The sequence below is a fragment of the Pocillopora verrucosa genome, chromosome 8 (genome assembly GCF_036669915.1).
Source record: "Pocillopora verrucosa isolate sample1 chromosome 8, ASM3666991v2, whole genome shotgun sequence".
NCBI classification, from domain to species: domain Eukaryota; kingdom Metazoa; phylum Cnidaria; class Anthozoa; order Scleractinia; family Pocilloporidae; genus Pocillopora; species Pocillopora verrucosa.
The window spans coordinates 1,458,609-1,483,829 of NC_089319.1; the positions used below are offsets into that span (position 1 = coordinate 1,458,609).

Genomic DNA, 25,221 nt, shown 5'->3' on the forward strand with positions numbered 1-25,221 from the left:
AATTTTATAACCCTTTCTTCTTTGAACGCATTGCAGACCCGTGTTACGGGCCTTGGAATATGCTTTGTAATAGCCAGCGGCTATCCTCAACCGGATGTTTTCAATATGGCTGATCAGTTTAAAGATCCTTCTACCGTAGTGAAACAAGCACGGTAACATATGATGATTGAATATATGCTGGATAAACCATGTATCGTTCGATACCTTTAAGTATTTATGAGAGTCATGTCCATTTTATAGGCTGTTACAGGACACTGACTTCAAAGAATTCTGCGCTAAAGTTCTTGGAATTTTGCAGAGTCGTGACCGGGGCAATGAGTGTTTAAACACTTTAAGGCGACTGTATTTGTTGTTGGCTGCCACCAGAAAAAGGAGAAGGTAGTTACTGTAAAATAATCCTCCTTTCAAATAGTCCTTTATCTCTATTTCAACTCATTGGATGAAAATCAAGTTAAAGATTGTGAACGATGTCAGTCGAACTTTGTTTGAATTGTACCTAAGCTTATACAATTATTCAAATCTAAGTTTTACGTCAGCATGTGACTTACCGAATCCTTACCACATCGATTAATATTCGGAAAAAAAATCGTTGCAAACAGACACATTTATCAATGGGAGGGGTGTGATGTTGATGTACTACAAAATTCTCCGAACTATTTTCATGTAATATGCTGGTCTAACATCTCGAAGGGAGAATTTCTAATTAGATCGTGGGAGCAATAGGGTAAAACAGGATTATTTGATGTGCTTTTCCTTCCACCAGTTTGTCAAATCAATTAATTAATGAGCTACAAAGTGTTGCTGGCGAACCTCAACAAGGTCCCAAAAGATTACGACTTCTGTGTAGTGCTATATTACGTGAGATTACTCCAACAAGTCAGCTTGTTATTGCTAATGTGGAACCACCAGTGGAGCAGAAGAATATACCAATAATATTACCCTTGGCATGGGTTCAGGTATGTTGTAAAAAAGTGAGTGATTCAATGAAGCAGTATATTACCCAATCACTTCTAAGATCCTAGTATCAATTCATGGATCAGTTCTTGTGAGTGAATGTGAACAATGAATGGTAGTAGACTCTTCTCATCAAACTGAAGAAAACTGGATAAACATCTGACTGTTGCGAAAATGTCTGAATTTGAGACTGACTAGTACAGTTGTTAGAGGTTATCTTCAATTCTCAATGGTTTTGCAGGAATAAGCTGTTTAGCTGTTTTGCTTCTCCTCTAGAACTGAGTGCAAGTTAAAACAGGACCACTCCCTTCCCTGCTGCAGCCATTTGTTAAGTTTCCCTGATAGTTCCTAATTGTTTAGTTATGTTAAGCTATTTTAATAGAAGTTCTTTTAAGAAATCATGCATCAGAGTGAACTCTAATCCTCCCCCCTCACAACAAATTTTATAAGGGCTTTAGATTTAAGTGAAAGCCTTTGTCACTTGTTATTTTGGACATATATGTGCTTCACTATTTAGGGCCAGGAGCGAGGCTTTTGGACAAAATACATTCCACAACTTGTACAGTAAGTAACAAAAAACTAATAATGACAAGTGACGGTATGAGATTCATTCTGTTCACTAATAGTTCTGTGACCCAATGATGCTAAGACATGTACAAGTACTTAATATGATTTGCAATGGTCTTAACTTGCAGATGGCTAACAAAACCTGGGGTGCCTGTGGAGTTACAAACATTGTCACTAGGTTCTTTACATTTATTAATAAATGCAGATGACAACTTGATATCCCAAGGTTTGTATCAGTATATATTTGGAAGTGAAATGCTTCATTAACAAAAATATTTTTTATTCTTTTTAATTCCTTTGCTGTTTTTGGTATTTTAAAATTTTTCTAGACTTGACTTGCATTTTGTAATGAACAAACAGAATCCAATTTGAGCAACTTTCCTTTAAACACTAAGATAATAAAAATAGTGTATTAAGTAACAGAAAGCTTTTTATCATAGTTAGAAAAACTACAAGCTACAAGATCTTTACCTTACAAAACTCATTCCAGTAATTCAACTGTATTCACAAAGGAAGTAGATTAACTTGAAAATGAGAAAACAATGAAATGTTTGACATGTTTACTTGATGTCACAGATGATGCTGGAGCAGTGAGTCGTCAAATGGCAAATTGGCTGAAAAATGCCAGCACAGTATCAGCACCAAATCCTTATCAGAGACAGATATTTGGAGGAGGAAAATCAAAGGGGGTTGGTAATATAATTTGAACAAAATTAATGTTGAAAGAAACTGTATTATATATAATTATTTATTTTATACAATAGATCTGTATTAATTTATTGTTTTCATTCATCATTAGTTGAACATAAAACTACAACCTTTGTGTGATGTGTCTTTTAACAGGATTTATAAGCCTAAACTTTTATTTCATTTAAGCACCTTCTATTAAAATGACAGTCTTTGGTATTTCCTTGTTATGATATGTATGTGGTTCAGCTATAGTAAAGAATGAAACACCTGTCATTTTTTTTATAGTACCAACTTGTTACAGAGGTCGATGGAACATCATCAAGATACTTTTTTACAGTCTTGAGTATTGGTAAGCTCATTTGTCTAAATTTATTAATAATTTGTTGTTGTTGTTTTTTTATATAATGCGCTTGTAGTGCTTTAATCTAATAAAAGTCTGTTCTCGAACATGTTCAAGTTTAACTGCTGTATATCTAGAGGCTACTTGATAAACTGTGCACCAAGCTTCACTGTGAAGCTTGATATAAGGACATGGTGTAGTTTATTTTGTTGGAAAAGAGACTTACTCTGACCTATAGTGCCTGTGTTACTTTCTCCATCTAGCAGTCTAAGTGGTTACATGACTGTTAAAGATACCTGATGAGTCTAGTTTTAGTACCTAATAATGCAAACCCCAAACTAGATCCCACTTAATTTGGTTTTATCAACTGAGTTGATAATGTAAATTGGCCACCTTTAAGTGTTTCAAAGCTGACATTTCGAGGGTTAGCCCTTCATGAGAGTGAATTACAAAGGGCTAACCCTCAAAATGTCAGATTTGAAACTCTTCATGTAGCCAATGTACATCATCTTTACAACTCAGTTGATTAAACTAAAATTATCTTGTTATACTCCCCCATTGACACAGCACCACAGTTTCTTTAGAAACTTACCCCCTTAATTCTTACTTACTTAGGCCAGTTGGTCTAAAGGGGCCTAATTAAATTCCAGTTGGTCCATATTCAATTTTGTTTATCTGTTATATCTAGCAGTAGCTTTTGAGAGAGCAGCATTCCATGCAGCAAACATTTTGGTTGCAGTCATAGGAAAAAGACCTACATTTAACTAATCATTGTTTGTTTGTTTACTCTGTTCCACAGCACAGTACTTTTTTCCTGACCAAATCTTAAACATCCACAGCTTTTCCATGTTGCGATCATGGCTTCGGCATCTCAAGTTTATAAATACCATCTCAAATTCTAATTCTCCAAGGGGAGGTGCATCACCACTGATCTTTTCAACTGCCTCAAATTCAGGCTCTGTGGAGAATCTTAGTCAGCCAGGTTATCGCTCTAGCTCACCCGCTCAAAATGCCTTGAACCAAAGTCAGTCAAGTATGGATAATATCTCTGTTGATTCGCAGTCATCCACTGGTTTTATTATTCCTTTGTCGCGATCCTCTCCACAAGATTCTGAGAGCCAGTTGCTTAGTCAGTCCCCTATGCCTGGCCAATCCCTGACTATCCCCACAGATGACCAGTCATTGTCAAGTGGTAGTGATTCTAGACCCCAGACTCCTTTAAGTTTTTCATGTGATCCTGAAGAGCCTGGTACCAAGGACCAGGCTCAGCATACATCAAAGAGAGGAAAACATAAAAGAAGTCTGTCAACTTTAAGTTTCTCAAAATTATTCCCGTCAAGTCCTCATGGAGTGAAAAGTGGTGAACAAGAACTGAAAGAGAGGGCCTGTGAATACTGCTTGAGGCTTCTGGAACAAAGTGAAAGAAGTAAGGGTAGTTTTTTCCCATGAAAAACCAAACTGCATACAGGATTACCATGATCAAACTCTTTGTTGCTATGTTTGATTTTATCAATATGATAAAAGTTTCATGTAAAATTTATTATTTTTTCCAATAGAACCAAGCAAGCAACAGGATGCTATGTTAATTGAAGCTGTAAGTGAACATTTGTTAAAGGCTTTGATACTAGAATGTATTTTTATCTAATGATTTTCTACAATAACTGGTAGATTTCAGTAGGAAAAATAATGATTTTGGGTGTCTTTTGATCATTTAATTATCTTAACAGTGTCTGGTTGAAGTTATCTACAATTTGGATGTTCTATGCTCCATGGACAAGTCTTTGGTTCCCAAACTTATTGAGATTATAAGAAGACTTTATGCTCGAGTTACCTCTGATTTCAACAGATGGAAAAGAGTGTTGATTCCTGTGGTACAGTTTCTTCTGAACCATGGTGAGTTGTACAGACATCTGTCAGTTTGGCTCAGAGGAGAGGAGAGGAGTGTGGTTTAAACAAGCACAAAAATTGCCATTAAAATGAGACTTATATGGTTAAAATTTGGGTCTCTTTTGACCCTGCAGTACAAAAATTGAAAAATAAAATCAATTATTTCTGACTGTACTTGAATTTATCATTATTATTTGATTTCTCAGATGGCATGTCCTATTCTCTATTCTTTTTTGTTGCAGGTGAGACAGTTGTTTTTGATCCTGAACCTGCCTGTAAGACTCTGCTGGGTCCAGTGTTAAGTTCCTATTATGCAAAGTATGTTGTGCCATGTATTCACAGAATCATTGGACCAACAATAAGATCATTGGTTACCTAAGATCTTGCAAAGAGATGATTTTCATAAGTATATAAGACAAAATAAAAAAAGAAACTTTGATTTCATCATGGCTATTTGAAAACTTGTTCTTGGGCCAAATAATTTCCTTATTTCATAAAGATTTTCTGATAGAACATTTTCCAAGGTAATGATTAACCCTTTAACTCCCATGAGTGACAAAGATAGAACTTCTTCTCACAATATCAATACAATATCAACCAGATAAGTAATGAGAATAAAGAAAAATATCAATTTGGGGATAATTAGTTGATTCAATACTAAATTCTCTGAACTAACATTAAAAGAATTGTATGGTTGACAGTAAGGAGAATTACAATTTTGATCTGGGAATTAAAGGGTTAACTTTATGCGTGGTAGTTTTGTTTTCCTCACTGTCAGGGACAAGTCTGATTTAGATAAATATGATCATATGTACAGGTCATGTTAGTATTGTTTGGGAATGTTAGTCAAGAGTACTTACCAGCTGTTAAAAGTGACTTTTTGTCCCTATGGATAACCCTGCCATTAATCAGAACTGACCAATCAGAACAAAAAAATTCCAAACGTTATCCACTATTTTGTGTCACTAGAAATAATTACATGGAAGTTCTGCAAAAAGGCATGTTGATTTATAAATTGAATGTTTTCACTGACCAGTTCTGACTAATTTTAAAGGTCTACCAGTCTGACTTTAAGAATGGCTACATATTTTTGTCTTTTCTGTAGTTCTTCTCTATCATTTGATGTTGTATTCTTCTGCTTGGAAAACCTGAGGAAACTCTGTATTTCAACCAATATTCTTCCAAAGTATTTTCCAAACTTGTTCAAGGTAAGTGGAGATGCTTACAGTATCCCTTTCTATTCAAAGGTACACTGCAATTACCCTTTCACTGCAAACCCTAACCCTATCGATTTTCTGCTCTTTTTTCCATGCATTTTCCACGAATTCTACCCTGTCAGATTGGTGTTGAAATCAGACAATTTCCTTAATGGATAAATATTCTTTCTTCTCATCATTTTCCTGCTGGAAAAGATTGTGATATTTTTTAAAAAAACCCCTTTGTGGTCACGTCTGGTAGTGTAAAAAGTTAAGTAAATGGCTTGAGACTACTAGAAATGGTTTTCAACGACTTGGAATAAAGAACCAAAGCCCTGGTAATTACAACGTTCGATCAAAAGTTGAAGGGAAATATCACAAGGAGACAGTGAGTAGTAAATACCCATGACCAACCCTAAATGTTGGAAAGCAACTGTGATTGGTTGTCGTTTTAGCACGAGGTTTCTGGGCCAATTACAAAGCCTAGTGAAGCAGAACAATTGCAATCTTTTAGCAATCCCAGAATACTTTCGACACTCAATTAAAAAACCCCCTTGTAACTGTGTTTGTCTTTTTCTGTACAGATCTTGGCCTGGCATCCTCGCACATATGTAAAGGAATTCATGGAAATGCTTCCAGCCATGCTGAACGAAAACACAGCTGTTGAGGTACTTTTTGTTGAAATTTCTTCCCTTGTTCAATCAAGAAATATATTAAAAGTCATTAAGCAATGTTTGATATTTTTTACAGATGTTTCACACACTGCTAGATTTGCCTTGTTTGTCCGCTGCTCTGTGTACATCATGGGCTACAAAAGGTACAGTATGTCAGTAGTGTATGTGACAGTGTTCTTTTTTACCAACATACTGATCTGCGCCTGATAATTCATAGAACTTTCACTCAAGTGGGTAACCCGAGTCAATCAGAGGGCTCTTCCAGTATAATGGGTTACGACGGAAATAAAGCTCTTGCACTGTTCTCTCGCACACAGAGGGGAAATAATAGAGTGAAGTGTCTCGCCCATGAACACAATACAGGTGCTACAACAAAGATCATCATAGAGAACCCCGCTCTTGAAAAGTATAGTAGAACCTCTACGGAAAAAGAGTGCCATTAGAGGAGGAGGTCCGCTTCCATGAACGAAACCAAAAGGGACCTTGCATTGTATCAAAAAATGTAAAGAGAAGAACGCTTTGAAGAATTAATTTCTTATTTTTTGTTTGGTACCGGCAGCAAGAGCAAACAGTGGAGATAAGATGGTGTTCAGTCAGTCTTCTGTGGATTATTTTTTGGAGCCGGAATACAAACCTCTGTTTAGTTTTATCATGAGACTTGAAGCTGGACAGGGCGATACTATAGATAAGTAAGAACAAATTTATTAATATTTAGATGAAGGAACGTTTACCAATGCATTTTACTGCTTTGAGGACGAGTGGCTTTTCTTCAGGGTTGTTACTACCCAGCAGTGCATGATGACACGTCCAAGACTGGTGCTAGTTTTGATTTAAAGAGAAAACTATCGGAGTGATTTTAAGAATGCGCCGGCTCCAAAAGCCGTGCAATAAAGGAAATCAGACATTTGTGTGAAACTGTTGGCAGAAAACTAGGATGTTGTTTTATTATTTGACATATTAACCTTTGTTTTGCAGACTTTCGACACTTCACCATTTGTTACAAGACAGGCTGGAGCAACCTCGCGTCGTGGTATCTGCTCAAATTTCTCCGGTTTTATTGAAGTAAGGAGCTCTCGATTCTGGCTTAAAACGTATCGAGCCTATGAAATTTTGATCTTAGAAATAATCCTCACTTCATCCCCCCTCCCCTTAAATCATTACCGCAGGCCATACCGTGAAAATGAAAATTCTTTTCACTTTGAATTTGTTTTGACACATTGATTTTTTTAAAAAATATATTAAAGAATCGTGCCAAGTTGCAGTTGATTTAGAACCAATCGTGCAGGGAGGTTTATAATTTTGAGCGCAGTCATGCGTTTTCCTCCCTTATTTTATTTTTCCTCAGTAAGTTTTTTTTATAATATTTGCAATTTAATTATCCTTAGCGTGATGTTTTCGACTATCCTGGAAGAGGCAGACGAAGAGACTGCTAGCCGAATGGTACCAGTTATATTGGAGAGAGTCGGCCTTCTTTATCATGTGAAAAACTACCGCAAAGAGATTCACGAGTGAGTATTCTTTGTGCTTTGAGCAATTTCCAATATAGTGCGACAGTATTCCGAGATATTTTTTTGCATTAAGCCTTGCAATTTTCTTGGAAAACGGGTCCCCCCTCATCCAATCACATGCAAAACTGAAAAGATTTGTGTTTTTGTCCTTGCTGTTTTCCCGCGCTTTAGGAAGTTGACATGTGATATTTTCCTTTGTAATGATTGGACTTTGGACCAACTTTGGCTGCGTTTTACGACACCAATCACATGACAAGACTTTCCCATCCACTGGTCAAAGCCGTCCATTAATGCTATAGATGTCGTGAAATCTTGATAAATCTTGATTAACGCCGGTGCTCACACCAGTGATATACTTACTACTAGGTTGCTATCAGAGAGATTGGTACAGTTTTGTCAAAAATACCCAAACCTGATTGTCAGGTTTCAACAGGACATCATGGACTTTGTCAGCGGCCTTAAGAACCTTGGGCCGTCCAAAGAGAACTTCTTTGTTCACTTGGTGAGTAGAACAGCAAGAAAAAGGGAACTCTAGCTGATGAAGAAAAATCCATTCAAGTTGTTTGACAGCAGATTGAAAGCACTCTAATCAGCTTATTTGCGACTATTATTATTGTTAATGTCTCTGTTTAAGAGCTTTTTTATCTAGCTGCTGCCTTAAAGAAGAAGACGTACTTGACATAATTTTATTGGACATCAATAGGTTTGGGTGATTGGCGAGTTTGCGTCGTCCTCACATGATGGTGGATGCACGGTGCAACATATCGTCCAATATTTTGAGGTACTTTATTATTTTCTGTTTGATGACTAAGCGAATAATATTGCCTCTATCATCTGTAGAACTTTTCAACTCTGCCTAATTTTCAAGGCGCAGCTCATCTTATCTCAATATTTAGAAGCTTTTCTATCTATCACTGTTTTTATTTAATTATTTATTTTTTTATTTACTAGGCACTTGAAGCTTTGACGTATGAAGTTTTAGGGCAGAGCGCACCACGAAAGGTATGTGTCATCATTTTCAGTGATCTTGTCCCTTCTTAGCAAAGTACCTCCCCCGTAATTACTAAGGACTGAGGAAATAAGCTGCGAAGTGTAAATAGTAAATCAGTTCTCCTTTCTCTTTTGCCACTCAACAGTTTGTTTCTCTTTCCTCAGGTGTCTTTTAGCGGAAGACTTGTCTCAGTTTTAATGACAACACTCGCTAAGGTGAGATTTTAGTTAATGTTGTAGTTTTTTTTTTTATTGTTGTAGTTTTTTTTATTGTTGTAATTTTTTTTATTGTATCTCGGTTCTCTCAAGAACTGATTTATCGCTTTCCTTTGATGATCACTTTTCGACTTCATGATCTAAGGTGAATGAGCGTATTGCGAGCCAAATGATAATGTACCTCATAAATTTAATTGTATCAATGTGGTTTTTTTTTCGAGGTATTCTTATGCCTTTCCACTATTCTTGCTTTACTGTGAAGTAAGGTGAATTGGATGTTTCACTAGGACATCGTCTTATAGATTTTAGTATTCTTTATCCATACAATTTTATCCTGGATGGCAAGCAGGTACAATCTTTGTTGATAATTTGATGTAAGTTAATCGACGAAACCAGAAATAATTACTTAAAAATACACTGTATGTTGTAAAGAATACTTATTACGGCCTTAGCTGTAGGAGTGAAAGAGATTCTTGTTTTATTCTTGTTTTCTTCTCTTGTAGCTTGCTTCGAGATGTCAGGATGTAATCCAAAGAGCTATTTTATGCTTGAGCAAAGTGGTGCGGCAAAAACCCGTGAGTTGGTTCTTGTTTTGTTTCGTCTTCTACTTGTTGTGGTGGAATGCTCGTCGCCCTCTCTTGCTTTTTTAAGTAATCATGCACTTTAACTCATCTTTGTTTGGACGGACCTTTGTCTATTAACAAAAATGTTTCCTTTTTTTGATAGGAGCTTCTTTCAGACCCAGACTGCTACCCAGATCTTTTGTTGCGAGCGCAAGAACTTATCAACCTTTTAAAACTACCCAAGTAAGAGCTGCTAATATTGCCTTTTATTGCTCAACGTTTTCTCCATTTTCTTACCTTCCTTTACCAAAATCTAAGAAGAATCGCCATGGTCATACGGATCACGCGCTGTACTACGGATCGCAAGATCCTGTTTCGAGCCTTGGCTCGATTGATGTATTTGAATCTTGTTTACAAGAGCTGCAAAGTTTGAATCTTTCTGTGTCACATTATTACCTACCAGGCATTCACTTCCTCTTATTGAGGACCGCAAAATAAACACTTGCGTGCCTGGGAGCGCTGTATTGAAATTTCGCGCACTGCACATAGGGAGTGAAAGGGTTTCGCGACCGAGCTTTGCTCACAAAGCCCTTCGTTTCATGAACTAACCAGAAAACTTTGTCTGCACTATTTTTAGTGTGGCACCTGTGATCCTAAGCCCGGATTCAGAAGTTTACAGCGGAAGGTATGTCAGAAATAATTTTTGAAGCCTCTCGCAATCCTCTCGTTCTCGCTAAACCATGTTAGACATGAGCGTGTCTTCTAGAACCAAAGAACAGCCCCCTTTGCCGTTACGATGACTCAGTGTCTGACGTTTATCACAACAGTGTTTCCTGCTTTGTAGCTTTTCTTTATGTGACTTTGTTTCATTCTTTCAGGTGGCACAGAGACCGAAACGCTTCTCTATCTCTTCTGTTACGAACTTGTGACACCATTCTCTCCTCGTAAATTCCAAAGTATCATAGAAACACATGGCTTTTATAACAAGAATCAGAAGGTTTGACTATGTAGAACCTCTGAGCGTTAGAATAGTTTTGGGAAACTCAGTAGAATTTCTCCTAAGCTATAGTTTTGTATTTAACTACAATGTCTGAATCTGATGGGAAAAATAGTTTATTTTTTTCTCTCCATTTTTTTAACGAATGCGCAGAACATAGACATTTAATTTAACTTGATTTACAGAGAGTTAAAAAAAAAGCAACAACAAAGTATGTTATTATTTCTAGGAAATTCATTCGAAAAACAATGTTAAGGAATTTATAAAGAGTATACGAAGAGATATTAGGTTGTCAATGTGAAAAAAAAAATCCGAATAAATACTTTAAGCTACCTATTTCTTCTTTCATTAAATTTAACTCCAGCTAATACATTGGTTCTACCAATTACATAGATTTCGCACTTGCTTGCCCCATACCCCCAGCTGTGTAATAATGAAAATTGTAATGATGCTGATAATAATAATAGTAGTAGTAGTAATAATAATAATAATAATAATAATAATAATAATAATAATAATACTAATATTGATTATGTTATACCAACTGAGCCTTGCTTCAATTCCAGTTGATACACAGACCTTTCCACTGGCCAAAAAAATACCAGTACTTCTTTTTTCCAGGTGCTTTCGAGTTTTCTTGTAAATTTTACTGTTATAATACCGTTGAGGTTCGCAGCAGTTGATGCATTTTATGAGAGTGACTCTTTTCGAGCAACTAATTTGATATTGATATTTTGGCATCTAAGCCGTGGTGCAATGACTGTAGCTAAGCAAAGATTCTATTCGGGTGCAGATTATCGACCCTCCAAGAGGAATCTTTTAACCCTTTAACTCCCAGAAGTGATTAACTTGTAAATTCTCCCTATAATGTCTGTATATCTGTATCTATATGTCTGTATATTATCCAGCAAACAGGTAATGAAAATATTCAAACTTAGTTGGAAGAAGGTGTTATCTTGATATAACACCAAATTCTCATAACTTATTTACAAGAATTGTGTTAGAGGGGAGAATTAACAATCAGATCTTCGGAGTTAAAGGGTTAAAAAACGCCCGCAGTGATTCACTCAGTAACCATCGGTTGTCACGTGACTTTCTTTAAATGAGCATTTTTGTGATGCCCTAGGCCCTTATTTGGCAGGTGACCTGGGTGATGTGGACTTAATTTAGGACCATCCCCCTGACCTCCAGGCCCCCCGGGAAGAGCTTCTAAAATGACAGCCGCTGATAAGAAAACAATATAGGTTAACAATAGTATACCTCCCGAACGTTTATCCAATCTCCAACTATTTCGGTGTATCACGAATAATGTCGCTAAAACTGTGCCAAACAGGCACAAAGACGTATAAACTACATGTCCACTGTGAATTAAAACGACGCTTTTCGGATGAACAACAGTCGTGGCTAAAAACCATGGAAGACCTAAGCAGAGGACGTCAAAGATATTGCTACCAACACAATTAGCCAAAGCCATGTCTCCCATTCCATGTTTAGCGACTACAAGACTTGCAATAGCATCCGGGACACTAGAACCAGCTGCCAATAGTGTCAGTCCCATGATGCATTCTGGTATATCAAAAGTCTCGCCTATGATTGACACAGTCCACACGAGTACATACGATATGAGGGCCATCCATAAGATGGATACTACAAACGTGACTGGGTACCAGTTCTCCCAACCTTTCTTGCGACAGTCGGGCATTGTTAGGAAGAAAAGGGCGTGGACGGGTAACATGATCACCCAGATCACTAATTGAAAAGAACTCTTAGGAATTTCGAACGGAGATTTTTCTGAAAAACCATGAGCTTGAGAAGAGGAGGTATCGGGATCATTGACTCCCCTTCCTTCTCTAGCGCAGTCAGTGTCTTTCATTTCATTTTCTTTGTCGGTAATAATTTCGTTGTTTCCTAAATCCTCTTCCCCGGATTTTTCCAGGGCTTCTTGACCATTGCCTTTCCCAACGGCATTTTCGTGGGGGTCCTCCATTGAGACCATTTCAAATCCCTTCCGTAAATGGCAAAACTTTACGCAAACTCTCTCAAACAAACCTTCGAGTTTCTTATTGAAGCACATAACTATTATGTAACCAAGATATAAGAATGGAAACACCAAGGCTTCGTACCAGTGAACTATGTTATCCTCTATGACAATTAACAGAGCGGTCAGATGTATAGTGTATGCCACAGAATCCCTCAAAAGCGGCCACGTCCGAAGAGCTATGGAGATACCAGAACACAGCCCACAAATGGCCGATATGAAGAGGATATTGAACATAGTTGAACCAATAATAGTACCCAGGCCTATATCACCCTCACCCATGAATACGGACGCAATTGCGATGAACAGTGTGGGCATAGAACTACCAGCAGCCATGAATGTTGCGCCTGCAACGTCTGTCGGGATACGTAGTCTAAAGCGGGTAAAAAGTATTTTGAACATCAGTTTAAAACATCAGTTTTTGACTTCTAAAGCTTAGTAAATGTACCTCCCAAATTAACGCAAAAAATTTTTTTGATTACTTTTTGGACATTTTTACAGTTAATCTGTGAACTCTAGAAGCAAAAAGTGTAGTGATGTTAGCCAGTTACAATTGTTTTCAGACACTGTTTGCCCTCAAAGATTTCAGTTGCTTGCTGAATCTAAAGATGTAAAAAGGCTGAAATGTACACATCATGCAAAAACGTATCCCTTTCGTTCATCTCCAAAAACCAAAGATAACTATACTACTCACCGTTTGCATAGTTTTTCAAGTGACGCGCAAAAATAATGATCACACAAAACTGCTAGTGCCCCAAAGCAGTACAGGCATACCAGGGTGTGTATAACAACGGCTCCTTCTCGCCTCTGCTGCAGTGAGAACAGCGTTTCATATTGCAGTACATTGATAATCTTGTGGCTGCTACAGTTGAAGAAGTGCCGTTTAACGTGACGAATATGATGAAGGACGCTAAGTTTCCTGGGAAGTCGATCCATTGTTATAAGGTTTTATCTTGTCATCTGTTTCTGAGGACAAGCTACACCTGAAATGAAGAAAAGTTTGAAAGACAATGGATCACAATTGATACCTTAGTCTCGATCCGCTGTGGTTTAAACTTTCGAACAATTTTAAGGGAAGTCAAGAGAATTAGAGACATAAATCTGCCTTGCGGTTTTTTTCATCGCTTTCAACAAATGAGCTGCTAAGTTATGCCTGGTTTTCGTTAATTTGTGACGAAAGCTTTAAATCGCAGGTGATCATGATTCGATAAATGCCCAAAGATCGCGAAAATCATACGCCTTAGATGTGAATCCCTTCTGAGTATTCAGGGGTTAACATGGTTGAGGGTTCATGGTAGGAAAAGATAATAGAATACTCCACCACTAAATGAACAGTTGATTTATTGACACATATCAAAATCTTCTCGATTTCCGCCACTGAGCCATATCTGTTAACCTACTGCTAGCATGGGTTATTTCAAAACCCGTTTTTCTGCGCTCAGCAACAAGGCAGCACTTCGATAAATGTAGCAATACCAAGAAAAATCAAATACATAACAAGAAAAATAACGCCTAGTTTCTCGTCTAACCGCCATTTGTTAAGAGCTATCAGTAACACTGTACAAATGATACTAGCTATCAAAATCCCTGAAGTAAAAAATATGTTCTCGCTTTGAATGTAAACTACACTGCTCGGAGTGATTATAGTAGTTTTGATCATCCATGGAATTCCAAGGCATAACATGTCGAAAACATTGCTGCCAATACAATTTGATACAGCCATATCTCCGCTTCCTTGTTTAGCGACCACTAAGCTAGCGATGGCGTCTGGGAGACTGCTGCCCGCAGCAAGGAATGTCATGCCCATGACGCATTCTGGGATATTGTAAGTGAATCCCACGAGGGAAACCATCCAGACTAAAATGTACGATAACCCACCCATCCAGAAGGCCGAAACTGTGAATGTTACCAAGTAAAATTTTCGCCATTCCTTCTTACGGCAATCTGGAATTGTTATATAAAATAAAACTATGGAAGGTAAAGTGAAAATCCAAACTATCCTTGAGAAAAATCCTTTTGGTGTTTTAAAACGATTTTCTTCCTCGTGGGAGGAATTATTTTCTAAAGTTTCAGCTTCAGTATCTTGACCTTTCTCATCAACTTCAGAATCTGCTTCGGCGTTGGGTTTTATTATCCGATCTTTCAGTTTCATGGACCATTCCTCAATATTTGAGTTGAAATACATCACAATAATGTAAACAGAGTATGAGATGAAAAACGCGGCGCTTTCATACCAATGAACTTTCCGATCGTAAATCGAAATCATCAAGATGATCACGCTAATTACATACATGGTAGAATCTCTAAAAAGCGGATACCAGCTCAAACGCATCGTCAAACCAGCGCCAATACCACACAAGGCTATGATGAAAAGTGTGTTGAATATAGTCGAGCCAACTATTGTTCCGAGGCCGATGTCTCCTTCTGTGAAAAATGTCGATATTATTGAGATAAAGAGTGTCGGTGCGGAGCTTCCCACAGCCATGAAGGTAGCACCGGCCACATCTGGTTTAAGACCCAAACATTTGGTGATTCGGTTCAGCGATGCCACGAAGTAGTCGTCGCAGACAACAGTCAAAGCGCAAAAGATATGGAGGCAAACTAGAAGATGAAACGTAACTCCACCGTAAAATCTCTGCTCCTGGTTGAACAGATCAGGAGGGAATTCTTCAATTCTTGGAGGCCTGCAGGATCTTATTCCACACTCCTCGTTAGCTACGAGTGATAGAGAGCTATCATGGTACACCAGATCCATATCTTACTGGTTAGATCGCGGTAACCATATCATACTTCACTTAGATGTGTGTCATTTAGAGCTTGCTGAGTGAAATCCCGAACCATAACCTCGTTCACACCTGTAACTTTCTTGTTAGACAACTCAGCCGGCGGCCTTGACCATATTTTGTCACGCCCCGCATAGAATAATCACCGTATCAAACATTGTTGACCTCAATTTTAACTCAAAGTTCAGTTTCTGAGTTCAACGCCCCGACAAAAAAAAATCGATCTCTCAGGAAAAATCGTTGCTGAAAGCATTTACCATTGGCCTTCACTCAAGAAAAGTGTTTTGTTCTTGTGTAAATTCTAGCAAAGAATCGAGGAAGTGAATGAATATATAAACCGCGAGCACATAATAATGATATGCTAGGGACCTTTTTCAATTGACACCTTCCAATGCACGACATTCTCAGAAGATGACCAATTGACCATTTTAACAGGTGGCCAAACGGGTGTGTTGAAATATAATTGGCTAATGCTCTGTACTTGTTGAATTAAATCCACCTACGGAAATTTGTTGCCTTCATATAAATAGTCCTTTTAGTTCAATAATTCTCATCTGATTATTTTTTTTCATCATGAATAGTCTTTACTTTCTGCACTCTCGTGATATAAACTTTTCTATACACTTTCGTAATCTCTGCCCAGCAGCTCATTCAAAAAAATTACTTTTCAAGTGGCCGTGATTAATTTGTGCTTGAGTGTTTTATGTTCGAATCAAGTAAGAAAGTACTCTCTCTATCACTCAGTGATTTTGAAAATAGTAAACCTTGAAATCAAAGTCACAAGTTTTCTTTTGCTTTTCAAAATCTACACTAAACCCCTTTTAAGGAAATCACGTATTGTATTATTTGTATTAATCTAGGCCAAGCGCTTCCAACAGGTTTGTTTTACATAGATCATGATCAAAAAAGTATTTTATAAATAAAAACAACCTTAAAAGGAAATCCCTTCGATGAAAATGCAACTTAAGAAGTCAAGATATTACATCATGTAAATCATAGGAGCGTACTGTACCTTGAGAGGTTCAGATTAATTAAATCAAGTAGGATGTTGATTAGAGGTTGTAATTCTTTATTTTGACAATGAAGGGGCGGATCTTTTGTTAAACGGACGTTCCTGGAGTAAAAAGAAAATTTCAGTCCAGAAACTCCTGTGAAATGTAGACCGAAACTTAACTGCACCATAATTTTGGACAGCACCTGGATAGACAAACATATATGTATATATTTTTGAACTTCGAGCCACCCTTTCCACAAGTTAACCAGCGTGTTCAGTCACGCGGAATGTTATGATAACAAAAGAAACGTTTGCGGGTCATGATGACAAAATTTTGACCAATCAGAGCAGGCGCGAGCATAGTTATGTCCTAAGCAAACATAAATATACATCGATCACTGAAATATAACGAAATCAGGCAAACGAAATCACGCAAATCAGTTACGTTTTATTAGATTGTATTTAACCCAAAATATGGCTCTATAAAGCCAAGGGAAACGCAGATGAATGCATGGTGTTATTTTTTTTTTACGACTGCGGATGCCTTATACCCTGCATGTAATTTTATACAAGAGAAAATACTACCAAGACAGTTTCTCTCAGGTGTGACTTCCAACTTAAAAAAAATTGTGACCAGAATAAAAATAAGAATCAGGTATTTTTTTTTTTAAAGTAAACAATCTTTCTTTAAAAAATCAACTTTGATATCGATAGGTATCTCACGGTGTCAATTTATATTGTTTGTATGTCGCATAAAATTCACGTATATTGAATGGTTCCTTTGTAGATTCCAAATTATTCTAAACGCTTGACTCCAAGCTGGAAAAGGTTTTCCAACCACTTTTCACTAACCGAGGGAGACGCGAATATTTTGTGGTAAGTGCGCTGGACTCATGATCGACATCTGCGGGCTCAAGCCTAAGCCGAGTTAAGTAGTTGCTTTTATTGCCGAGCTACTTTTCTCTCGCAGTGCTTTTCTCCATCCAGGAGTTAAAAATAATCTCACCAACGGATAATCTGCGATGAATTAGCACTAATCCCGTCTGAGAAGATTAGCCATGTTTTTTGTCGCTTCACGCTGTAGAAACTTGGGTCATTGCCCAGTCAGATAAACTGCGGCGACGTACAACCTGTAACTCGTACTGTCATTGACAGATCAATATGAAGCTAAGGTGTTTGACAAGAGCCGTTCTCCGCAAGCTCTTCTCCTGCCGTTGACTTTAAAATGGCTTTAATTGCCCATGAAAACAACCCGAAAAATCAAGAGATTAACCCATTAAGCTCTTTTAGGAGACAAATAAAAAATCACTGCCAATTAAACATCTCATCTGTTGTTACATTCCCACAAATGTCAGAAAAACTTCGCTGTTGCTAAGCTATTCAATAACGCAGTGAAGGTAAATATCATAGAAATATATATGACAATAGCACCTTTTACCCGCTAAGAAAAAATAACAAGATCAACAGTTCATGACTTCGAGTGATGTCAACCTGAACAGTGTCGCTTACCTATATGAACAGGCGATTGGACTTCCCTCTCTAATATACTCTCTTAATTTATTCTGTTGAGGAATCCTTCTTCTTGAGGGAGAGTCTTTTATAATCAATGTCTGTTCAGTCCAAAGAGGAAGAGACAAATGATAAAGTTTTACATGATGTTACTCTGGAATCTCTTTTAGTTACTGCTTAGAGTTCTGCCGATGTACCTGCGCGTTACAGGTGTCTCAATAGTTATGGATGAAAACACAACGTTAGGTTAGTCACCAGTCCTCTCAGCGCACCAACAGCCAGGCGTGTGTGCCAACATAGCGTTCTTTGCATGAGAGTTTTAACTCAGAAACGTTTAAGTTTGTTTCACTTTCGAACGCTAGAAATCAAACCATCTTTTTTACCTATTTTATTTTTACCCAACCTTGCAACTTTGGCTTTCATAGAAAACCCCCTTATATACTTGATTTTCCAAAGATAAACCACTTAGCAATTTTTGAGGGCTTTTGAAGCTTTTTTTGCGCGTCAAAATCGTTTGGTACTTTGGAGAACTTATACTTAGACTCTGATCATTTTTTTTTCCAAATTTTGAGAATGCAGGATGACACCAAAAATAAATAATTATGAACCTACGCAATCAAAGAAGATATAACTCAAACTTGTGTAGATAAAAAATTCCAAATTACTGCAGTTTCGTAGATGACAAAATTTTGGTAGCAAATGCGACTTTACATTGCTGAAGATAAGTTTAACAAAAAGTATCGTTGAAAAATGATCACAAACTAAACGTTGTGACCGAACTTTTAGACCTATCACGCTCAAGTCACGCTCAAGTCACGCTCCAACAAACTTACGATTTTTTTACGATATTTATCAGTTTTATTTGCCTCTCTGTCTCGTCCTTAATCAATGTGATTAAAGTGAGCCATGTAAAGACAGCGCTTTGGTTCATCGCTCGGCTTTAGTTCAAACTGCCCGTTAATTCTGAGTACTTCAGATATTTCATTTTTTCCTACCAACTGGTTTGCGGAAGGAGTGTTGGTTTCTCGGGCTGCATTTCCAGTTTTCCCAAGCTTCTTTTCAGGTGTTATCTCTTTGTCCTCTTGGACTTCAGTGGCTCTCTCTGTTTCTTTGTCCTCTTGCTGTAAGAGCGGTGTCGTAGGGTTTGAATGCGATGTGTCATTATTTTCGCCTGTCGTAGAACTGGTGTGATTTTTTGTCGACACTTGCTCGCCAGTTCGCTTTCTGCGTCTTCGTTTGGCCTTCTTTTTAGGTCCCTTTTCAGGGAGGTCCTTTGTATCAGTGCACAAGGGAGCACCGCTGCCATCTGATACTTGATTTTTTGGTCTCATTTCAGGAAGGCCCTCGACATCTTCATTCAGAGGAGCACAACTTTTGTCCGATACTTGTGTTGTTATCTGAGCTTCGGAAAAGTTCTCTTCTAAATTGCTTGGAGATTTTCCGCCTTTTAAAGTTCCATCAGTATCTTTTCCTCTTGATGCTTGACTCACTTCATAAGGTCTTTGATTAATTAAACACCTACTACTGCAGAGGCCGGCGGCAAATTCGCACATATTAAAATCTACTTCAGCTGTTTTTGCATTGACAAAAGTGTCGGACACAACTTTTCTGACACATAACAGCTGAGTGTCAAGGCGCCCGTCGTCATCTTCCACGTCAGATAAAACTTCCTGTCCTTCATTCAACCAGCATTCTCGGTAATATTCTTCCACCTTGTCGAAATGCCCGATGTTGTATTCTAATCCCTCTAAAAACGCCTTGACTCGTTCTACTTGGGCTTCGTTTACATCTTCTTGGTCGCTAACATTTGACCAATCCACATTTATGTGACTATCAGGTGTCACAAGCTGACTTGTGCTCGGAACTCCTAGATCAGGACTGTAGACGTGAGCCCGATCAGTGTTAATAACAATGCTTTCTGGAATTTTGAACTCTACTGAGCCATTTTCATAGTGGTGTTTCCCAAGGGGGCTTGTGACATCGCCGTTCCAACGATTTATCCAATAATCAACTTTCTTCGGTAATATTGTATAAAAACGTTTAAACAGCTTGTAGATACCCCAAGGTGCCAAGATCGGGAGAAATAGTGTCCCAACCAAAACGCCTAAGCCAATGGTAGAGTATCTACCTTTTTCTCGTCCGTTCGTCCACTTTTGTGCAAGGAGAACAGGGGGGCTGACTGCGCCAGCTGCTGTTAGAGTAAAATTTGTCACGTTTCAGATTAAAGTTGTATATGATTTTTTTGGTTATGAAAAAATTTAATGTGCTTCTGAAATTTGCGGAATAGAGCAACTTTTTTGTTCGTTCTTCTGGTTTTTCGACAGTCGGTCAAATTAGCTTCAGTTTGTGACCAAGAACTAAAGAATTTCTAAATTAGTATTTGAAAGTATAAGAAAAAACAATTTTTTTAAAGAGGTGTCTCACCAGTGATAATAGGAACGAAAATCACTCCTCCTATACCGAGGATGCATGCTCTCTTTACCCTTTCGACAAACTCTTGTTTCCATCCCATTTCACGATGCTCTTCTAAGACAGTTTCTTCATCGATTTGCAGCCAAACTGGGTCTCCGTTGACATCATCGCTCAAGGTCAAGCTTACATCTGAGCTTTTCAAAGGTTTCTGGTCAGTTTTTGAATCTTGCGGATCTTTTTTCTCGGGTATCAGTGAATCATTTGAATTCGGTGAAACTGGGTTTGAACCAATCGCGCATTCCTCCGTTGCTGTTCCGTTGTCCTCTATGTTACGTTCAAATGAAACCGGGGAGCTATCATTCTCCATTATAGACAGATATTTCCATCAATTTCTAGATCACCACTAAGTACCTTTCATTAATAACAACTGTTACAATTCGCGTGAACTGTCCGTTAACCTAATCCGTTATGTTTTCAAAACAGAGATCGTTATTTTTAGTGATGGCGCGTGCTGGGCGACGAAAGCGAAAACCCGTAAAAAGAAAATGTTATTATTTGACTCGTTCATGAGAACTGTAACTGATAGAGCAGGTGAAAGGGAAGAAATATCCAGATACAGAGTAAGACAACATTTCTCTGACTCCATTCAATATTTTAATATGAAAACTTAAAAAAAAAGGCGAATGCCGACTCGTTTTCCAGATAAGCCCCTTATCTTGTTCTATTTGCTGATTAGGAAGAGTAATATGAACACGACGACCCTTCTCTAATGTTTATTCTTGTATTTCATTGCCTTCTATTGTGAACAAGACCTAAATCTTCAAAAAAGAAGCATAAATACTGATTTCCGTGATAACACGATTCGTTCGCCCATACTTGTTTACGCGATTTCATTGCGTGATTTTGTCAACTCTCACCAACTATCAAGAACCGTTTGAACGCAAACATGATAGTCAAAGATAGTGAATTAAAGTTGAAACTAACATCAACTATCATAACCATTTGAATAAGGCTAAAGCGTCGAGATTGATGCAATTACATGTCTTTTAAGCCCCGTTCAAACGGTCGTGATAGTCGACGATAGTTTCAACTATCATCCACTATCAGGTTTGCGTTCAAACGGTTCATGATAGTTGACAAAATCACGCAATGAGATCGCGTAAGTGTAAAAAAGTATCGCGCGTGCTGAGGTCTGCAATTTCGGTGGCATTTGAAATTTCAGTCAATAAGTTGCGAGTTGAAGATACTGAAGCCTACCAGGGGATGATGAGAATGAACTACGAGACATTCTGCGAAGTTTTAACAACTACCGTAGTCATTTTACCCTTTGCTATTTCGATTTGGGCCCATCTTTGACATAACTGCTTACCGTAAAAACTATCATTCACAATCACCCACCCGTACAAACGGTAAAAACTATCATCAACTATCATGTCAAATTGGAACATGTCCAATCTACATCATAGTCAATGACAGTGCATGATAGTTCGTGTTCAAGCGCGTGGTAGTTGAAACTTTCATCAACTATTATGACCGTTTGAACAGGGCTTTGCAGCATAGCCAACTTCTGATATATCGTCAAAAAGAAAACCATCAATTTTTGTCATAAAGTAACACTTCTTAACTATCATCTGATACACATAGGAAGTTTGAAAGTACATCCTAGTGGAAATTCTGTGAAAGTAAAATTTGACTGCCAGAGGTTCAGTCATTTTGTAACCGTGCCCGACTGCAGGTCTCGTAGCCAAGAAAGTTCAAGGGAACGCAATAGTGAATATGGTTCGAAAGATAACGGAAATGAAACCATATTCTGTGTAGTACTGGATTACCCGTTATTCCAATATATTTTAACCACTACTATCTCAGAAGACCTTCAGCTCAGATTACATAAACTACAAAACGGTGCGACAGTATCAGCTTTGTTTTACCTCACTCTGTTTTTATTATGACTTTGTGTAACAGGAGATAGACTTTGCAGTGATGCATCAGTCTTCACCTGAATTACAAATTGTTTACATGCTGTGTAAAATATTCCATTTTTATAGTAAAAACTGTTTGAGAGTCAGCGGTATTGGCAGTTCATGTACTTTCTTGAGACCTTTAGTTCCCAGGGTTCCTCTGAGTGACCAGCAACTCAACTGGAGCAAGCTTGATGGTCTAGCTGTGTGTCAGGGTAAAAGTTATTGATTAATAATAATAACAAACAATAATAATAATAATAATAATAATAATTGAATTCGTCAGGTAGTCAGTATATGATATTAGTAAGGTCCTTCTCAGTGGTTTCTGTATGAGATTTGGGAAAGAGCATTTCAATGATATTCTCTTCTATGGGAAGATTTGTGGATAACTTAGAGAAACCATTATAACAATTGTTTCAGAAGGAAACACACATAAAAATAGTGGATTAAAAAGGAAACAGTGAGGTTTACTCTACCACAAACAAAAATAACAAAAAATTGTACAAAATATATGCAATGAGTAATAGTATAAGGTTTTGAAACACCTTCTTGTTGTTGAAGAAGTTTTTCACATTCTGGGTATTTCTGAGCCCTGTCTCTTGCTGTCTGACCACATTTGTCTTTTATGAACACATTCGCACCATATTTTATTAAAAGTTTTACATTTTCTATTTTTCCAAGTTGTGAACAGTAGTGCAAGGATGTGGCATGGTTCCAACATCTAGAAGAAATATTTACTGCTGCTCCCATTTGCACAAGCATCTAAATGACAATGGAGAGAATATTCTTGTGTTAGTCGTGCACAGTAAATTTTGAAAGGACACATTACACCATTCTCCTTCCTAAGGTCTAAAATGCTTCTGATCAGCTCTAATTATTTTGCATAGTAACTGCTTTGTTGAAAATATTCCACATAAAAACACAAACTGAAAACTCCTAGAGTAAGATGTTGAAAAAAACCTTCGCATAAATTTTACAACCTTTCAACTTAAAAAGTCTTGAAACTTTTGCAATGTTTTCATCATACATGACCACTATAATAAAGATCACCGTCAAATGTTTCCCTAACCAAAGAGTTCTATGGAGTTTAATGGAGTCTAGCACAGGTGCCTTTCTTTTGCAATTGTGCCAAGTTTTAAAGTATCAAAATGTAGTTGTCTAGAAATACTAGCATAGTTATGGACTTCTGTAATTTTCTTCCATAAATTTACATGAGTTATAAATTCTGAATGAACCCCAGGGATTTGATGTGAAGCCTTTGTGCAACAATTGAATATTATCAACAAGTAAAAGAAAAAGCATGTAATGTATGTCATAGCTTCTTATCCAAGGCATGTACATCAGAATTTGTTGTTGAGGGCTTTTCTTACTTCTTAAGCTGTCTAGAAAAACTCTTGAAAGTACTTTGCTTCTATTATAATTATTTTTTAAAGTCAGTAGTATAAATGTAACTATTGCCAATAAAAAGGTAACTTTTACTGCAAATGTTACTTTCAAATTCAATTCTTAAACTGCAGTTCACAAGTATGATTTTCATATACTTACAGTCATTTAGTCATCACTTCACAGGTTTAATATGAACCAACATAATGACCAGCTCCCAGTGGGCTTGTTAGCTCAGTTGGTAGAGCAGTGCAACAGTATCGCAAAGGTCTTGGGTTCAAATCCCATAGAGACCTGAATTTTTTTTTCAGGCCTTATTTTAAATACTGCCTAGACAGTGTTCATTACTGCAAAGATCACTTTCAAATTCATTTATTAAACCAAGCTTCACATGTATGATTTATTACAAGAAAGTTTGAAAGGTAACTATAAATACCTTGACTGAACTGTGACCATCTGGTGCATTGATACATGCATGGTGCAAAGGAGTACAACCACTCTGATCTATAGCATCCAACTCACATTCTGTGTTTGCCTATGATGACACAAAACAGGGAAAATTTTAAGTTATAAGGATAAAGTGGATCAATATCAGTATCTGGGCAACTGCCCACCTACCCCTCCCCTAACCCAACATTAACCCGAAGTTGTTATCGATAGACTGTTGCTGGGTTAGGGGAGGGGTAGGTGGGTAGTTGCCCAGATACTGATATTGATCTGATAAAGTTACTCAGAGCAAGATACCAAGATGCTGATAGATTAAACAATGCCTTAGGCGATCGAATGACAAGCCAGGACCCCTTGCCTTAAAAGAAATATTTTACGTAAAACTAACCATAGGATTATTCCGGGTTACAATGATCAACTACTGGCCACAAGCCCTCCCTGAGTGCAGTGCATCCCCCCCTGCTACTTTGCCACTCTATGGTGTAATAATTTCGCAGTCCGAGCTAAATATTTGATTATTGTAAGTCACTCAAAGTCGCTGCACTTACCAAAAGTTCTACACAGCTCTCGTGAACTTCTGAACAAGCAATATGCATTGGATTTTGTCCTCGATTGTTCTTAACATTAACATTACTACCAGCTTCTATTAGAATCTTGAGACAGTCTGCCTTTCCTTCACGTGCCGCAATAAACAAAGGTGTTTCAGGAAACTTTGTATTGAGATCGGCACCTGCTTTTACCAATCTTTCCACGCAGTTTTTATGACCGGCGTAAGTCGCTACCCACAGCGGCGTTAGCGCTGTGTTACCAAGCCCGATGCCGTTTACTTTTGCTCCAGCTTCAAGTAACAGCCTGAGACATTCATCGTGTCCTTCTTTCGCTGCCAGAAATAAAGCTGTAACAGCAGAACTATTTGGGCAGTCTACCTGAACGTCCTTCTCGGAAAGAAGGGCTTGTAACTTATCAACTTGCCCATTTTCAGCGGCATATAATAATTGTGCTTCTTTGGGCTTTCGTTCAATGGTCTTTTCGACATCGCTTATGTTACCCATTAAATAAAATATGTTCCTTATTGCGGTTAGAACATTTTGTTAGGCGACTAACAATGTAGC

The 25,221-nt window shown here is 37.7% G+C and overlaps 4 protein-coding genes across 6 annotated transcripts; 1 reads left to right on the top strand and 3 right to left on the bottom strand.

Moving 5' to 3' along the window:
- The first annotated feature begins 90 nt into the window (after positions 1-90).
- LOC136282928 (AP-5 complex subunit zeta-1-like) lies at positions 91-10,909 on the top strand. The gene is made up of 25 exons (XM_066171016.1): positions 91-152; positions 241-378; positions 764-956; positions 1,472-1,518; positions 1,650-1,747; positions 2,098-2,210; positions 2,497-2,560; positions 3,351-3,977; positions 4,108-4,145; positions 4,279-4,444; positions 4,681-4,756; positions 5,544-5,646; positions 6,219-6,302; positions 6,385-6,451; positions 6,868-6,997; positions 7,284-7,370; positions 7,694-7,816; positions 8,183-8,318; positions 8,520-8,597; positions 8,768-8,818; positions 8,972-9,022; positions 9,526-9,597; positions 9,749-9,828; positions 10,223-10,270; positions 10,464-10,909. The coding sequence occupies exons 1-25, from the start codon at positions 106-108 to the stop codon at positions 10,531-10,533; spliced, it is 2,787 nt and encodes a 928-aa protein (XP_066027113.1). The 5' UTR covers positions 91-105; the 3' UTR covers positions 10,534-10,909.
- Positions 10,910-11,666: 757 nt separating this feature from the next.
- On the bottom strand, positions 11,667-17,982 carry LOC131787986 (sodium/potassium/calcium exchanger 5-like). Its single transcript, XM_059105067.2, has 3 exons — positions 17,907-17,982; positions 13,315-13,603; positions 11,667-12,993 (listed from the first exon to the last, which is right to left on the bottom strand). Exons 2-3 carry the CDS (start codon positions 13,554-13,556, stop codon positions 11,667-11,669), a joined length of 1,569 nt encoding a protein of 522 aa, XP_058961050.2. The 5' UTR covers positions 13,557-13,603; positions 17,907-17,982.
- Positions 14,022-15,375, bottom strand: LOC131787987 (sodium/potassium/calcium exchanger 5-like). Its single transcript, XM_059105068.2, has one exon. The coding sequence runs from the start codon at positions 15,373-15,375 to the stop codon at positions 14,059-14,061; it is 1,317 nt and encodes a 438-aa protein (XP_058961051.2). The 3' UTR covers positions 14,022-14,058.
- A 4,249-nt stretch (positions 17,983-22,231) lies between the features above and the next one.
- On the bottom strand, positions 22,232-25,214 carry LOC131787960 (ankyrin repeat and SOCS box protein 13). Of its 3 annotated transcripts, none has more exons than XM_059105041.2 (4): positions 24,658-25,214; positions 24,099-24,197; positions 22,943-23,041; positions 22,232-22,479 (listed from the first exon to the last, which is right to left on the bottom strand). In XM_059105041.2, exons 1-4 carry the CDS (start codon positions 25,159-25,161, stop codon positions 22,453-22,455), a joined length of 729 nt encoding a protein of 242 aa, XP_058961024.1. In that variant the 5' UTR covers positions 25,162-25,214; the 3' UTR covers positions 22,232-22,452. The 3 variants fall into 3 exon arrangements, with proteins under 3 accessions (XP_058961024.1, XP_066027668.1, XP_058961023.1); XM_066171571.1 differs by having other exon boundaries at positions 22,232-22,475; positions 22,825-23,041; XM_059105040.2 differs by having other exon boundaries at positions 22,825-23,041.
- Between the last annotated feature and the right edge of the window lie 7 nt (positions 25,215-25,221).

Bases quoted from the DNA above. Each gene is read 5' to 3' on its own strand.
- LOC136282928 (XM_066171016.1), top strand. From the start codon at position 106: ATGGCTGATCAGTTTAAAGATCCTTCTACCGTAGTGAAACAAGCACG. The intron at 4,445-4,680 runs GTGAGTTGTACA...TTTTTGTTGCAG, and splicing joins ACAGTTTCTTCTGAACCATG to GTGAGACAGTTGTTTTTGAT. The intron at 8,319-8,519 runs GTGAGTAGAACA...GGACATCAATAG, and splicing joins AGAACTTCTTTGTTCACTTG to GTTTGGGTGATTGGCGAGTT.
- LOC131787986 (XM_059105067.2), bottom strand. From the start codon at position 13,556: ATGGATCGACTTCCCAGGAAACTTAGCGTCCTTCATCATATTCGTCAC. The intron at 12,994-13,314 runs GTGAGTAGTATA...TACCCGCTTTAG, and splicing joins CTTGAAAAACTATGCAAACG to ACTACGTATCCCGACAGACG.
- LOC131787987 (XM_059105068.2), bottom strand. From the start codon at position 15,375: ATGGATCTGGTGTACCATGATAGCTCTCTATCACTCGTAGCTAACGAG.
- LOC131787960 (XM_059105040.2), bottom strand. From the start codon at position 25,161: ATGGGTAACATAAGCGATGTCGAAAAGACCATTGAACGAAAGCCCAAA. The intron at 23,042-24,098 runs GTATTTATAGTT...ATTGTCATTTAG, and splicing joins ATGGTCACAGTTCAGTCAAG to ATGCTTGTGCAAATGGGAGC. The intron at 22,480-22,824 runs GTGTTTCAAAAC...CCTGACACACAG, and splicing joins ACTTCTTCAACAACAAGAAG to CTAGACCATCAAGCTTGCTC.